The following is a 16,872-nucleotide window of genomic DNA, read 5'->3' on the forward strand; positions in this document are numbered from 1 at the left end:
AGGAGAAATCATTGTCCAGTGTCGCTGTTACTCAGATGGCCTCTCCCGAGTAAAATCGCTGCCTGTTAAACACACAAACGCTGTAAGGTTTGTTGGAGAAATTGAAACGCCCTTATTCTCTGCATAAACTGCTGCATTTAACTACCTAGCACTGCAGCTGAGAATTCAACCATAGCAATAAAACAGCAAAGGGCTCTGCCTTGGACTCTGAGCTGCCATTTGGCAGGAGGGACCAGCTGTGGGAAGGCAGCCGAGCCTCTGCGCCCTTTTGCTCAGCTTTAAATAACCACAGCACTAAAGGGCACAGCCTGCGAGAGGGCAGCGCTCAGCCCCAGCCCCCTCTGCCCTCCCCACCACTGGCCGAGCACCTCCTCTGCCCAGGGTATCCTTGGGGAAGAGATCTCCACTCTCGAAGGATCAGCCTATGGGAAGCATTCGGCATTTGAGATGTTGGAGTCTGAACATGCAATAAATTTGCCCCTGTGCCCCCCAGTTCAGCGTGGCCCTTGTGCCCAGGCCGAGCTCAGGGGCAGGAGGGTGGTGTGGGCACAGAGGGCCCCTGCTCCCCTCTGCAGACACTCCGAGTGTTGAGCAACAACCGACCTGTGCTGCTGCTGCTCCTTTTGTCTCCGTTTGGTTTGATGGCAGTGGACAAAAAAAAGGTAGTTTTTTTCTGACTTCCAAATAGCAGTATGTGCTGAAACAGTAAAAAAATGAAACCTCAGCTGCTGCTTCTGCTTCTTACATGAAAACTGTTGCATACATATTTACTGTGCTGATTAAACAGATCTACTACTCTACAGTAAAACAGGGAATTAAAGCATCATATTTGCAATTTTGTTACCAAATTACAATTAATAAATATTTGAGAAAATAAGGGTGTTCACATATACCATTAGTGAGAGAGCACAGTTACTGTATGGTTGCCACTTCCTATCAAAAAGCAGAGTACCACGGTGTAAGTAACGCTTACTTCACAGCAGTATCCTAAAATGACAGCACACTGAATCCACTTCTGTCAGGTCACTTCTTTTATTAAGGGTCAGTATAAACTCCAAAAGAAACTTTGAATCATTTTTGCCACCATCTACCCAAAATAGAAACAGTCTCTAAATTGAACGTAGCTGAATTTTAAATAGTCAGGTTCCAGGCACAATGTAAGTATCTGTCATTTATAAGGCTATCAGGTAATTTAAATTCATGAGTAGCTATAAACATGTATTGATGTTCTCAGGGGAGAAATGCAGCTCTGTATTACAGGGCTAGTTCCCAGAAAATATTATATACAGTATTTTGGCTCTTTCTTTCATCCCAACAGTTCATTGTAAATGTAGATGTATGAAAAACATTTAGCATCTAAAGATCTCTATATTTGATCTTCCAGATAAAAAGTAAAGCTTTCAGTAATTCCTACAGTAGTGTTATTTCTAACTTAAGCCTAATTTTCCCAATCAGCATCATCAAGTCCATTCATAAGTGCACACTTTATAACATAATGATAAATGGGAGTACCCACACAGTTATCTCAGAGTGAGCTGTATTAGACAAGCAAAATGTTAAAGAATTTTCTGGATAATGGAGGTAGGAATGAGAGGTTCCACATCATGCTAAGTTTTCTGGTCTGCCTCTACCACCACAGATTTGGTTCTACTTTTATCTGACAAAACAGATTTTTCAGTTTTTCACTCATTAAACATTGTTGTGATAGCATTACCTACTGTGTAATAACAACCTAAATAATGTTTCAATCCAGCATTTTAGCTGTCTTCCGATGTGGTGAAAACTCTACATTGTTGAGCCAGAAATACCTGTTAATGCAAGCATAATTTGGAGTATGATTTCTCATGCAAAAATAAGAATCTGCAGCTCCTACAGAAAATCAACAGGATTCTTTTACTTTACAAGACATTTTGGACTATAAGAACACACACAACCACACTGTTGTTTCATTTTGGAAGGGAACGTCTTCTATGACATGCAAAATGACACACACACTCTGTTCCAGTCAGTAAGTCTGTTACTCTGAATTGGTTAGCTATCCCATTCTCCATTATTCTGATCGTTGTTCTCCTCTTCTTCAGAATCAGCAGACACTTTCTTAATTCTCTGGATGACTGCCTTAATGCTTCTCTCTAGCTCATTAGTGGATCCTTTACTGACATCTTTCTCAGTATCTCGATTCACTTTTCTTAGTTTAACTCCTTGCCTTATGGCAGAGAGGATGTTGTCTTTTACAGAGGCATATGGATTTGGCTGCTCCACTTTGCGAAGATGAACTTCATTCCGTTTTAGAGAAGCCAAAACTTCATCCATGGAACCTGCAACAGATAAATCTACTGTTACCAGAAGAAAGAACGAGACAACCACACTTAGAGGTATAAATCCCTACCCAAGTGTTCAGGGTTCTTCCTTTCATCTTTGCTAGGATCAGAAAAAAGAATGGTCTATTCTGGCACAGACTCTTTCAAGATTCTGCAATACCAGGCTCTGGAACTGCTTTTAGAAAGCAGTTAGAGCTTTTATATCTTGAATTGAGACTCCAGTGCCTCTTCAGCATTATACAAGGTTGTGCTCTAAGGAAGAAATTATACACAAAGAAGGATGCTTCTTTTTCATTACAACTTTATGGGCTTTCAAAAAAATTTCACTGAACCAAAAAATCTCTTGTATTCTGTATTAGAGACAATCTACCATTCCTCCTAGCTTGCTCAGATGCCTGCTGAGACTGTCAATTGCATTTTTGCTCAGCCAAGAGAAAAATGAGAGGATTTGAGTAGAAGGGCTTGAAACTGCACCACTGAAGTCAGTGGGAGTCAGATCAGGCCCTAAGCAGGCAGGCTGGCAGCTCTTTTCTGTATGGACTTAAAAAATAATTCCCATTTTACAACATGATTTAAATCTCAGGCGTATGTTTCTGAACTTCAGACCACAAAGGACACCATACTGAGAGAGCTTCCACTAGTTCTCTTGATACACGCTGTAATTTGCGCTTTACTCCTTCTGTTGAATTCTTTGTTGCTAGTTTCAGACTGTCAGACAGGGAGGCAGTTTCCCTGGACAGCAGTCGACTCCTACAGCCATAGGTCCAGACCATCTGTGCCTCACAGCTAGCAGTATTTTTGCCATGCGCAGTGCACATAAGGTTATGTGATTAACATCAAACACTTGAAATGTAACATTCTGCTAAATCCTGTGGTACCTTCAGAGACTGAGATGCCAAAAAAAAGGATCAAGCAAAGATCCACCAAGTTGTCTTACAAAGCCTTCAAGTACGAAAGTCTTAAGGTTATTAATCAAATGGGCTTCCTGGTAAAAGACTAGTCAGACTAACAAGTTATAGAAGTTCCCCTTGCAAAGTATGTTAACACATTACAGACAGTATTTTCAACAGCAGACTATGAACCTCTCCTGGCCTTTCAAGTACAAAGACATGAGTAGCCCATGTGTAACAAACCAACGTGTTTATGAAGCTGTTTCAGTAAGTTCCTGTGGCAGTAGTTTATCAATTACTATTACAGCAATTAACATGCTGGTCTTCTTCATGAAACAGGTGTAAAAAACCAAACGGATCTCTCCAATAAACTAAAAAGGACTTTTCTTATCCAAAAATAATGAAAGGACATCAATGGTAGGCTGTGAACGGTTGTAAATATTAGTTACTAGGAAGGCTGTTTCAGTAGCAGACTGCTCTGGTTTACAACTCCTGTTGCCAATCAACACTTCTTAAGTCTATCTGTGGTAGCTATCCCACAGACCTCCCAGACTGAAGTCCCTGCACTGATCCACTGGATGCACAGTAGTTTGTCATGGTAACTCGACTGTGTCTCACCCCTTCAGCTGCTTGTACTTCCCCACACCTTGGAAGACCTGAAAACGCTGAACTTTCCTTGGTATTTCTGCCTGTGGTTTGCCTCTTAACTGAGGATACGAAGGCTGCTTAGATGTATTGTGAATAATCTGAAAAGGAACAGGAATGTACCACATTTTAAAGACATGCTTCATTCTAGCATAAGCTCCACTGTGAAAATGACAATAAAAAATTGCTGCCTTCCAACTTAGATCAATCTCCCTGACATAGTCAAAATATCTGCTTGCTTTAGCGATAAAAATAAGCCTGTTAGCAGGATGTAACCAGTGCAGCCTTAGGAGGCTGCTGAGCTCTATTCTCATTCAAACTACTGTTTCAATTGCCTTCAATTACACCTGCATGATCTTGGTAACAAAGGAGAGGTGTAACAGAGCAGCATTTTTGCCCTAGGAATGTTAGTATGCCAACGCTATCTATCTGCCTTTCAAATCCTCGCTGAATTCTGCATGAATTCTCTTAAGAAACGTTTAAGAGAAGCAGATTGTAAGTGGACACAGGCTGTGCATACCTTAGAAATGCAAGCAGTCCAACTGCTAGCTTTGTAGTACATAAATCATGAACACTAAAGTGTAGTCCTACTACAACCACAAATTAACCCACAGTGGTCTTCTGACTGGACATGTGATTAATCCTCAATCAAAATACCACATTTGGTTCAAAAGTTGCAAAACTGTGGCAAGAACAAACCTGGTAATAAAAGCTGCTTCTCAACAAACAAAATGAATAAAGCCTCTCTTGGAATTTCTCCTGACACCTTCCTGCCTATTACAGCAGTGGGATTTTCAGTGTCAGGAGAAATGCAGGTCCTGGATTAAGATCTCCACAGAACTAGTAGTGCTGTGATTAAGCATGGTTTAAACTAACTTGTAAGACTGTACTTAATAAATGTAGGATTCCAGCAGAGATTCAAGTCAAATGTCCTAAAAGATTGACCTGTCCCATTTGACAGCACTTCCCCAAAAACGCTGAGTCACACACTCTGAGCACCAGGACCCTGCAAAGTGTATCAAACAGGATACACACATCATTGCTACTCATTTATCACCCTGAGTTACAGTCAGTGTTATTGTATGTGGTTTCTTAGACTAAGCTTTCCAAGAGCCTCATTCTCTTGAGCAAGATTGCACACTATTCCTGTCCAGAACCAGAGGGAGGGAGAACAGAAAAATACAGGAAACAAAAAAAACCCCACCAGTTGATGTGAGCCTTCTTACCTATGTAATTATTAATAGACTTCCTGGATAAGTCATCCTGTTTCTGCAGTGCAGGGCTTTCTGCGGGGCTATCGGAGCTAAGTGGAAGTGGCTTATCCTCTGTTGCTGATGGTGTTTTTAACCAGAGAGGTAAGGGGGGAGGTGGGGGAGGTGGGGGTAAAGGAGGAGGGGGTGGAGGAGGTGGTGGCGAGGATGGAGAGACCATCAATCCTTTGCTGTGCTTTTGTCGCTCTGTGTCACCATCAGTAACAAAAATCTGGACAGGAATATCTGCTGGGGTATTCTGATGTGAAGCTTTTGATTCTTTGGCTTCTACTAGCAGTATGCTCTTCGGCTGCTCTGGAGCTGCCCTGGTTCTTGACGAAGGTGGAGGGGACAGTACTGCAGCCTGATGAGTGATGCTTTGTGGCAACTTGGGACTGAGAGGCTGGGGACGAGATGTTTTCAGAACAACATGAGCTGGACGCTTCTGCAAAACAAATCGTAAGTCAGGAGGTCGCATCTCCGTTGGACTGGCCAAAACATCAACCCTAAAGAGACAAAAAGCCACAGAGTATAGACCTGTCCCACTCACCCATTCAAGCAGAAAATTCAACCATGAACAGTAAATGACTATCAAGGTATTTCTTTCAAAGCCATTTCCTCACTTGTATTCTTTGCAACAGGCTCTGCACCTGGAAACTATACCCTTAGTGGATTTAATCCTCTTGACTTGGATTTAATCCTCTTGACTCATTACACACAATCCTGTTTTAGGCTATCCAACTGGTTGTCTCTGATTTGGACTGTGCTCACACGTGAGCTACAGCTACTTTCTGACATTGTGTTTTGACACCATTTAGGACTACTGTAGTTCACAGTACTTGCCTCCCTGAATGTTTTCAGCCTCTCCAGTGTTTTCTGACGTTCCTGGCTTATCCACGCTTTTTTCTTTTTCTCCTCCTCTTTTTGCTTGTCTCTCTTCTGCATTAAAACACAAGTGAGCGAGCCTCAGTGTGTGAAAACAAGCAGCTGCCAGATTCTCCAAGGCTGCTGTTCAGTACTCACTATCTGTATGCTGTGATGCTGCTGGAAGTGTTTTTTGCTCTCTTCTGCCTGTTGCAGTCTCTGCTGATGGCGTGCTTCACACTGATCCTGGTAGAACAGCAAAATTTATGCAAACATTGGTTAGTTCACATTTACTGTGCACCATCTGTGCCATTAACTCCTGTGCACAAGCCACTAAACAGTGACCAAGGCTGAGTGCTTGGCTGTGCCAAGAAGGACGGCTAAGCTCAACTAGTGGCAGATGTGAGACCCTGAAGGTGAAGTCTGTGGGACTCCTTCATGGCTAAAAAGCCAATGGGATGTTTTGTTCTCCTAATTAGTGATAGAGTTATTCATGCTGTAGATAAAATATACCCAGATCTGAACTGATCAAAAAAAAAAAAAAAAAAGAGAAGAAAGGAAAAAAAAAGGCAAAACCAAGCTCTGAATAAATTTCACCCAGGTACCAGCTGGAGGGAAGGGCTGCAAAGACACAAGGAAGAAAGCAAGAGGGAAGCCAGCAGGGCATTACAAAAATACAAAGCTACTTTCCCCCTGTCCCTTACTTGCCACAGCTTGCAAGTACAAAAGCCAGGGAAGCAAAGGTATGGAAAGGACAATGAATGCCTAACAGGGGTACCTTCTGTTGGTGACAAATGCCGCAGAAAGGCTGCAGGCTTCAGTATTTTCTCTGGGAGTCGCTATTTGTCACTGTACAGAGGGGGATTATCCACATGGCTGGGTAAGCATTTGCAAATCATCTGGCATTTGGCTTTAGTATTATATAACCAATAGACAGCAATTAAGTGAATGAAAACAGAAGCAGAGGAAGTGTTTGCCGAGGAAGCAGTTGCAAGCAAGAGACAATGACAGCTCACAAAACATTTCCAATGTCATTCCCATTTTGTCCAGGCTAGCGAGGGGTAAAAGGCCAGAAAGACTGAAGCTTAAACTCTGCTCTCTGCCCCAGCAGGACTGTGCAGGTGTAAGGTAAGCTCAGCTCACTGGGAAGGTTCATGAGAGTCAACCCTGATCTCACTTGTGTCTTCCTAGTGTTCTGCTCTGAATGGGAAACAAAGGAAAAAACTGCCCTTTGCACAGAACTGAGAGGCTAGAGAGAGAATTGCAGCAGGTAAATTTTCCCCTCCCACCCATTCAAATGCAAAGTATCCTCCTGTACTGCAGCTGCTTTGTAAAAGGCTGCCAGGGCAAAGCTCCAGCTGGCCACAACAGGGATCTGATAAGGTTTAGCTGACAGGGCAACACCTCCTGGGTCACCTGTGTAAGTTTGTGTTCTCTTAATAAGCTAGAGAGGCACTTGCACTACACAGTGGAGTGTAAAGCTGGCTTAAAATCACATTATCCCTCTTTCTGTTTGGAGGCCTCGGCACCGAGTCACATATCATCTTGTACACTCCCCCCAAAGCTTCCCTAGTTGTTTCCTGTCCATCCCTCATGAGTCAAGACATCAGCTAAAGAAAATGCACATCTCCAGGACTGCATTTACTTTTTTGTTCCTGAGGTAGGCTCTCCTCGCACAGACAGTCCCACGCTTTGTCTCCAACTGCTTAGTCTTCTGCCTCAGCATCGTCATTTCTGACAAGTTAGCGTAATGTTGTTCCATTGTCTGTTCAATGACCTTGAGCTCCTCAGGATTTTCACATGTATCATAGTAAACAACTTCATCCTGTTTCTCTAAAAAGGCATTTGGCATTTTTTTAAAAACCCAAAAATTGCCACAGTTATTTAAACATTTAAAGAACTAATGACATTTTAAAAGCCATTGAAGGCAGTTAGTTATTAGAAAGTGTAATGCTCCAGAGCTGAGCTTGGTCCTTCAAAGTCTTACGCAAATGCGTCATGTTAGTCACAGGGGTGCTTTGGAGGATCGAATTTATGCTGTTAGCATTTGTTGTTATTTAGCTTCCTCTTTCAAATGTCTCTCTGTGCTTTAACTCCTACCTTCACCAACTGGAGTTTTCCTGGAAAATTGAAGACTATTCTGATCAACACTGGGTGATGACTTCTATTTACTATTTACCAGGTTTTAATTATGCAACAAGCAGGAGCAATGTTTACTTCACAGTGTACACAGTAATAGAGAATTCATAAGCACAAATAAGCATAAACAAGACTGGTGCCTAATTTGGTCATAAATATGTTACGAAGAGACACTTAAACTGGAAGACAGCAGTACTCAAGTACCATCTAGCTATAATCACCTCTTTCTGTCATTACAGGATGTATTTTGTAATTTCTACATGTTAAATTACAACAGATTTGTGGTGAATTTCAGGATCCATTTCAGCAGGTCACAATATCCACAGTTTCTATGCACAGATCTTGTAACTATGAGAGCAGTTAAGTATTTTCAGTATAGTTATTCCATATGCTAAACCAGTGCACACACATATCACAGCTGCTGTCAAGATGAGCTACGAATGTGGCTTTTTTTTTTAAGCTTGTGTTATCAATTTAGTGTCTAATTAGTCATAAGACAAAATATCAGATGGTGCCACAGCATCAATGTTTTCCAGTGTTGCTTTCTACTATTGAGACCTGGGCAGTGATAATCATCCTTTTTTTTTTTTTTTTAAAACAGAGCAGGCTCTATCACCCCTGTGTTTTGGATATGTGCTTAAGTGTTTGTTTATTCTTACCTTTAATCTGTCTCCTTAAAGTGTCCAACTGTACAATAAGCAGCATCTCTTCATGTTTCAATACTTCAAGCTGTACATTATATAATTCCAGCTGTGTTTCATAATACTGTATTTCCAGCTCCTCCACCACAGCTAAGTTCTCTTCTTGTTCACTGAGGTTCTCCATCTGTATAGCCCCAAACAGAAAATAAAAAGCATTAATAACAAAATACGCACACATGAAACATGCATCAACGCACAAATACCTGTACAGAGCCCGGCCTAACTGGCAGCTGCTTAGGTGCTTTGGTATGGAAACAACAGAACATTAGAAATGGCTTGGAGCAAAAGCTCAGGGGAGCAGAGAGCCTTATTAACCTGGAGTGTAATTTTACCTTAAGTCTACCAGGAAAGACTTCATTATAACCTGCACAAATAATACTGCTCCTGAAAACAATTATGTATGCTGCAGTACACTGCTCTACAAATACCAGGTACTCCTAGCAGCAGTTAGATGGCATCAAATCAAGAAAATCAGAAGACTAAAATTAAATAGGTATTTTTATTTTGCAGTGTCCTCTGAAAAGAATATCTGCTCTTTATTTCCCTAAAAGTAACCATTTCAAAGGTTAATATCACAAATGCTAACATGACACTTGAACTGTAAAAGCATGTATCTTAACCTTTGCTAAGTGTCCTCATAATGTGCAGGAGCAATTTTAAAAAACTGGAGATATGCATCTTTCCACAACTTAAAACCATGTTGAAAACCTAAAGTGTTTCATAGACAAAGACTGTGAAAGTCTACTCCCATGACCACTTTGGTAGGTTTTGATCAGCTCTTCACAAAACGGTGACAGAAAAGGAGACTTTGGAAGGTCTTACATTTTTCTGAATGCCAGCTCTCTTCTGTTTCAGGCACAACTCTCTTGCCCGCAGATGCTGAAGGGTTTCTTTAGCTAACATACATTTCAGGTTTTCTAGTCGTGGCAAAGCTGATGCCCAGGCGGTTTTACCAAATCTTTCCTGATCTTGTTCCATCTGTTTGTGCATTGCTGCAGATTAAAACATTGCAATAAGATATGAGAAATGCAGTGTACTAATAGCCCTTGTGTGTTTCTACTATAGCTGCAGTACTAAAAATGCTGATGCTATTAAACAATTCCTGAAGCTTCTTTAGAAATTACAAGACTAAAAGATTGAATTTATGATTTTATATATGTAAGTAAATACTTCATTGTACCATGGAAATATGCCTTAACAGTTACACAGCAATCTACTCAGTTAACAGGCTTGCATATCAAGTGTTAAAAGCGTGCATGGTTTTTGTTCAGAGGTTTGCAGCTGTCAGTCTCAGGCCTTGATAATGTGTTTGTGTGCAAGCCAAGTGCAAGTTGTAAACCAAACTGGTTAAAAGATATAAATCTTAGATGAATAAAATGCTTCTTTCTTAAACTGGACACTCATCCTAACCTGAGGGTCTGCAGTGAGAGACCAGCAAAGGTGATAAGAGCTCTCAGTCCCTTAAGTCAAGTATTTACACAACCTTTTGTGTAAATCATTCTGATTACCTGCCAGAGCCTTTACAGTTTCCTTGAAGTAGTTCACAGTGATATCCTGAATGGAGCACACAGCATTCTCAGCTCGCTTAGTCCATTCTTCAGCATCTTTCTGCAAAGCTGCTACTCTTTTAGGCCCCAAATTATCATACTGCAAAGATTTCTGCAAGGAGACAAAATTCTCAGTTACCAACTGGTTACCACAGTGGTGCAGCCCGCATCATGCTACACTTAAGAGACATTTCAAGCAAGGCAGAGCATGGTGGCAAACATGACATTCCCCTCACCTGTCACAAAGTGAATCACTATTCATGCCTATGTGTTGCCTTGTTCCTCATTCTCTATAGTAACTCGGTACCTTTGTTCCAATGGTGACTTCACACTTAACTTTGGATTAATTTATTTCTTAAATTATTTTTAAATTATCATCTTAAAAATCACATCCAACACAACTGGTTTTAGTTGTTACTAAAAGTAACTCAAAATCACTCTTCTACGTGCAATATTCTCTTCTATTTTTCCTCACATGTTGACAGCACATTGCACTGTCATGTTCTCCAGTTTGGCCGTTCTTTCACACAGGAACAGGGATATAGAAAAGAAATGTAAGAGAGTATTTTCAAGTCCACAAAGTGTACATGGGTACAAGAGTAATATTCAATTTTTTTTAAAAAGAATTAGATTTCAAATGAGCCTAGATATCCATTAGTGGTTCTTTTTATACAGAAAGAAACTTCCTGTTTCATCCATTCCAATTTCCACTTTAATTTTCATACAGCATACTGGGTATTTTATCTTCACAGATTCAGACCTTCAGTATCCAAGAACCTTAGTCTAAACTTAAAACTGTTCTGCTCTTTTCAAGAATATTAACAGCTCACTTTAACAAACTATTTAAGAAAAAATCAAAATAGTAGATGGCTGTCTTTTCCAGGGACATCATAACTTCCAGTATGTGCTTCCAGTTCAAGATGCACATAAAATTAAATGAACACAGTGACAACTGACATGTTTTAATCTGTACTTCTAGCAGATTGTAGCAGCAACAGAAAACTGCTTTGTGTGGTAGGGTCTCCTCTGCCTTCTGTTCTACCACTACAACTGAGTTAATCTGGTGCATCAGCATTGCTGGGGGATGTCGTTCTCAATGTCACAAACTAATCCCACTAAAGGTTGCACAACAAAGGCTACTTATATCTCTGTAAATTCAGCCTACCAGTGAGTAAACCCCAGAGAGGTGGAGCCTGGGGATGTTTTCTTTTTAATTACTCAAAACAGAGGGAAGTGGGACACTGGTGAGAAGACAGCTGCAGTTCTATCCAAGCCAATACCATTCTGTGAGTGGTTTTGCCCTAACCCTGAATTTCTCAATCTCGTTTGGTGGCTTGGCAGGGGAAAAAAAAGTTGGTACAGACAGAAGTAGCGAATGCTAAGTGATTTGAGTTGAAACTGATGTCCTACTCTGTAACTTGGCTTTTCACTTTGTAAAGGCAGACCTACCAGGATTTCCAGTTTGTACAGTGTCGCCAGCTCTCGCATATCTCTGAAGGGCTGCAGTAAATACTGGTAGAATTGTGTTGCCATGGTGACCAAATCCTGATAAGCTTCACCTTCTTCTTCATAAACCTTCATCAAAGCCACCATTGTGTCAGCATTTTTATGCTGCTGAAGAACCTAGTGGGATAAAAGGTAAATCAGACTTAGCTGCTTTGCATTCGTGTGTGCTGACTGCTGACGAGCTTTGGTGGAAACGACCTGCTGTCGTTCAGCGAACAGGCAAGACTTCCCACTGCACAGGAGGTGTACGCCAGGCATTCAGCAGCCACCCCCAGCTGGAAATATCTTTAACACCACACTGCTAAAGGCACTAATTCTTGCATATTGCACTGGGAGACTGCAAGGAGTATCACGCCTAGGGCTTTCACCACAGAAACTCTAATAGCTGTGTGCAGATGACTTGGTTGCTGCTTTTTATAAACACAAATGGGAAACTGGGGACGTCTGTATGCTGGAAGGACAAGTAAGGTATTCTTAAACTAGCTCTTGCATTGCTTCCACAATTACTAAATGCCTGCTAATATGAAATGAGTTTCTGGATCCAGAATTTCTGACTTGGGGCACAGAAAAATCAGATTGCCATTTTTAAAAATAAGAATTCAGAAACAGATTTCTATTCCTGATATACGCTGCAGTTAAATTCCTTTAACATTTGTATAATTTGTAACAGTTTATTCTAATCTCAGTTCTAGTGATATTACATTTGTGAGTGGTAATTCTTCCACAGAACAACCACCTTTCTGATACACTAGTCCTTATTTAACATGTTTATTTGCTTCTATGACAAAATTAGAAGTTGGAAACTTCCCCTCAATTGCATTCATTTTCTACCACCAATCAAGGCTTCAAAGATTTTTGTTTGGCAGTAGCTAGCAGAGATCACGGTGCACGCTCTGTGCCAGGATAGAGTAAGCCAACTGAGAGAACACAGCTAAGCTCCACTGAGAAACAGACCTTCCTGGAAGGCCAGCGCTTGCTCTACAGCTCTGTAAGGAGGGAAGGGGAATAGCGAGTGTTTGGTGCTACAACTGAGAAAAAGCATTAGAAACATAAGCTTGATTGTGTTGCAACTGAAAAGCACTGAAATTAAACTATCACCTTTGCTCTTGCCAGCTGAGTCTGCGTAAGACAGCAGGAGCAAAGTTACCAGCTGTGGAGCCATTTCCCTGGAGAAAGGCTGTGGAAGTCTGCTCAAGGGCATTACCCACCCATCCTCCCTCCAAGCCTAGCACAGGCAGGACAGGGGAACAAGAGGATCTGAATTGCAACATTTTTGATAATCCCAGAAGCCCTGTAGCCCCAGGCTTCCCCAGAAGCTCATGGCACCCTACAGCCCACCTGCAACAATCTAAGAGTCTGCTTTTTCTCCACTATTGAGGCCAAATAGAAACACAATAGTTCCTTTCTGGTTCCCATACTCAAAGCAAGTAGTGAGGGTCATGCTGCTCCTGGAGGATGTTTACAGTGAGTAGAGGGGAAGTATTACTGAAATTTTAAACTCAACTCATGAGACAATTATTCATTACAAGGGTTTGCGATGGGTTTGCTTTTTTGGGGGGCAGGGGAGGGGTGACACTTTGCCTGCTTTAAAGTAAAACCCTTGATTTTACACAATCTGATACTATTTTCAGAAAATTCTGGTTCATCATTAGCCCAACTGACTCCTCTGGTTGTTTTAACAGTATTGCTCTTGGGTTTTTTTCCTTTGTCTTTGAACACACATACACACAAAAATAGAAGTATTTACACAACACTACTCTCTTCCATCTTGTACCAGTATCTTCTGCATTCTTCAAAATTAAATTCCTGGTCCAGAGGATGAAGTACTTGAGAAGGACATGGATGTAAAAAGGGAAGAAAGATGCTCAGATACTTCAGGCTAGTTTAGTGCCAGCAGAGGCAGGTTTTATTTCTTTAATCTTGCGTAACTTGGTCTAGACTGCAATAGAATGAATTTGTCCCTGTCAGGCCTGTAAATGCAACAACACTCTATAGCATGTTTAGGCATATCTAAAATATAGTTGGAAATAGCAGAATAACTGGCTCTGAGTTATACTTAACCGCCAAACCCAAACTGACACATTGCTGTACATGCTTGTGCTGCCTGCAAAAGAGCATGGTGGCTAGAACGTATTTCTAACTGGGCTATGAACTGTTCTAGTCTGTTACAGAAACCATAGCTTTTATATACAACATTGTACATGAAGTTCATGTAAACTAAAATCGTCTTTTAAAGTGTCTTTCAGAAACAGTAATGTTGTTACAGCTGTTAAATACCAAAATAGGAAACAGAAGGCTAAGCCAACTGTCTTAACTGTACTCCAAAGCATGATTGTTTTCATAAAACACCTTTCAACTTACTTTGCCAGCAAATGGACCACTAACAGATACTGGAAGAAAACTATAGCAGCAACACACTGGTGAGCTTAAAGTATCTGTAACTCTTGCTTTTACATACCAATGTCTTAATTGCAACCATGTTACTAGATACCATCCTTGAAATTCATGCTTACTACAAGGGGAAAAAAATAATCCAGGAACACATCTATGGCAAGAAGAAACTTATGGTACTAAAGGGAGAAAGGGCTAACATCATCATTAGTTCATACAATCATTAGGCCAGAATTTGACACCTAAAAAAAGTTAACACAATTTCTCCAACTACAAAAAGGGTATTTGGCATAGGTACATGGCTAAATTTGGTTTTAATAAAAAAACTGAGAAAAAAACCCTGAGAATCCTCCAGTTACAGGCATTACTGCAAATAGGCAGTCTGAGACCTTCATAGAGAGGTTAGAAAATTAGAGCATGATCGTACTCTCCCTTTTGGTTACTGTTCCACCCATTTCACAACACTGCTGGATATTTTTAGCAATGTGTTTTTGTAGGAGTGCTTGCAGCTTAAGTGTGTGCCCCAATGTCTTCTATTGACTGCCCACCTGGAGCTGGCTTATTCCCCACTTAATAAACTTACAAAGACCGATGGCACTCCATACTTGAGAAAGTTGACTTAGCAGTTTCCAGACAGTCAAAAAAGTGTTTGTGTAAGCACGAATCTGAACATTGGACAATACTACGAGCAAGGTGGTGTTACCGACTTGGTCACCCTTGCTCACATTACCCAATGTGGGTCTGCCCTGAGTGCCTGCAGCTCTTGCAGCAGAGGCTGCCAGCCTCATGCACGCAGCTCCCAACTGAGCGAGAGGTGCTGAAGCTGAGGCTCAGACCGATGCACCTGGAAGCTCTGCTGCAGCACAGAACAGTGACGGCGATCCGACAGCGAGGGAAACATTTTCCTGCCTGCAGGGAGAGCGGGAGGTGGCACTGCAGCACCCCCACCCCGCACCCTCCGGGACAGCCTCAGGCCGCTGCGCTCCCTCAGGCGAGCAGGCCCAGGCCAGGCCACAGGCGCCTACCGGCCCCCTTAGGCCCCGCCGGCGCTGCGGGGCGGCCCCTCCGCCCCCCCCGCCCGGCCCCGAGGCCCGTACCCGCCGCAGGGCCTCCTTAGCCCGGGCCAGGTGGCCGCGCAGGGCCCTCCCGCGGAGCTCGTGGAGACTCTCGAAGTACTCGTCGTCGCGGCGGCGGTCGGCGGCGAAGAGGGCGTCCAGCACCACACGGCCGCCGCAGAGCTCCAGGGCCCAGCCCAGGTAGAGCTCCAGCTCCCGGCACAGCTCCTGCACCTCGGTCTCACCCGGCGCCGCGCCGCCGGGGAACAGCACGGCCCAGAGCCCGCCGGCGGCGGCGGCGCCGGGCAACGTGGGCGGCAGCGCGGGGAAGGCGGGCTCCAGGCGCGGGCAGACGGCCGCCAGCTGCCGGTGGACGCCGCGCAGGGCCGGCGCCGAGAAGAGGCCGGCCCAGCTCTGCGGGGCCTGCGCCGCCGCCTCCGCCCGGCCGTGGCAGGTCACGGCGAACGCGGCCTCCACGTCGTTCCAGCCCACGAGGAAGCGGAGCCGCGGCGGCTGAGGCTCAGCGAAGGCGGTGTCGCGCACGGCCACCCACCCCTCCAGGCTGTCGGGCTGCGGTTCCATGATGGCGGCGGCCGCGCAACCCCCGCGGAGCGAAAGAGAAACCCACAGGCCTTAAAGGCGCCGCGCGCACCCGGTGAGGGGGCGGGGCCCTCGCGTCGCGTCGCCGGCAGCGCGCGGAACCATTGGCGGGCGTCGCCCCCGGGGGCGGGGCTAGGGGCGGGCCGACGGAGAGGGCGTGGCCGTCGGCCTTCACACAGCTCGCGCGGGAATAAGCAATAGAGTTGGGGGTGAGGCCTGCACGCAGAGAGGCCCCGAGCGTGCAGGAAAAAGGTTGTTTCAGTGAAACGAGGAGTTATTTCTACGAAGAGCGGTGGGCAGGGTGCGCAAGACACACAGCCCTGCGGGACGGAGCACAGGCGTTCCCTCAGGGCGTTCCTGCACTGCGGGAGGCCTCCGCCATTTCCCCGCACCCGCAGGGTTCGAGCTGTTGACTGCTCTGGCCGCTGGCTGAGGGAAAGCTGCTGTGTGCGAGCAGTTTGCATACCAGCCATCCTTCCCACGGGCCCGGCAGAATTTCACAGGTTCTTCTTCTCCAAAGCCAGCTCCTTCCCTGCGCTTTAAAACGGAGATGCGCGCTACCCAGTGCCAGTGTTCGAGCCCTGGGGCTGGCGGGTGAGCCCAGGCCCCAGCGCCTGCTGTGCCACACCACCAGAGCCATGGCCACAAACCACCCTGCAGTCAAGGGTGCTTGTCCTTAAACCAAAGTCAGTCCTAAGGTTGTCATATTTACTACACTGCCTAAGTACCACATCACCAGCCTCTGAGGAGAGTGGAGAACAAAGGTGCTTTTATCTAGCACATATCTCTTACTCAGGCCTTGAGTGCAAGGCTGAATTTAATTCACAGTAAACCGAATGTTATATTCTAGTCTTTGGAAGCAAGGCTAACACAACTGATTTTTCAACAAGGCCTGCAAGATAGTGTAGCTGAACAGTATAGGGCAAAAATAAGTTCTTATTTGAAAAAACAATAAAATCTGTC

General features: G+C 43.8%; 1 protein-coding gene across 1 annotated transcript; it reads right to left on the minus strand.

Annotated features, from left to right (window-relative positions):
- Positions 1-1,013: 1,013 nt before the first annotated feature.
- Positions 1,014-15,961, minus strand: WHAMM (WASP homolog associated with actin, golgi membranes and microtubules). The gene is made up of 10 exons (XM_074880127.1): positions 15,352-15,961; positions 11,807-11,980; positions 10,319-10,469; positions 9,633-9,802; positions 8,769-8,934; positions 7,616-7,803; positions 6,130-6,216; positions 5,950-6,045; positions 5,083-5,551; positions 1,014-2,318 (listed from the first exon to the last, which is right to left on the minus strand). Exons 1-10 carry the CDS (start codon positions 15,889-15,891, stop codon positions 2,032-2,034), a joined length of 2,328 nt encoding a protein of 775 aa, XP_074736228.1. The 5' UTR covers positions 15,892-15,961; the 3' UTR covers positions 1,014-2,031.
- Between the last annotated feature and the right edge of the window lie 911 nt (positions 15,962-16,872).

Source organism: Strix uralensis, chromosome 11 (genome assembly GCF_047716275.1).
Source record: "Strix uralensis isolate ZFMK-TIS-50842 chromosome 11, bStrUra1, whole genome shotgun sequence".
Classification (NCBI taxonomy): domain Eukaryota; kingdom Metazoa; phylum Chordata; class Aves; order Strigiformes; family Strigidae; genus Strix; species Strix uralensis.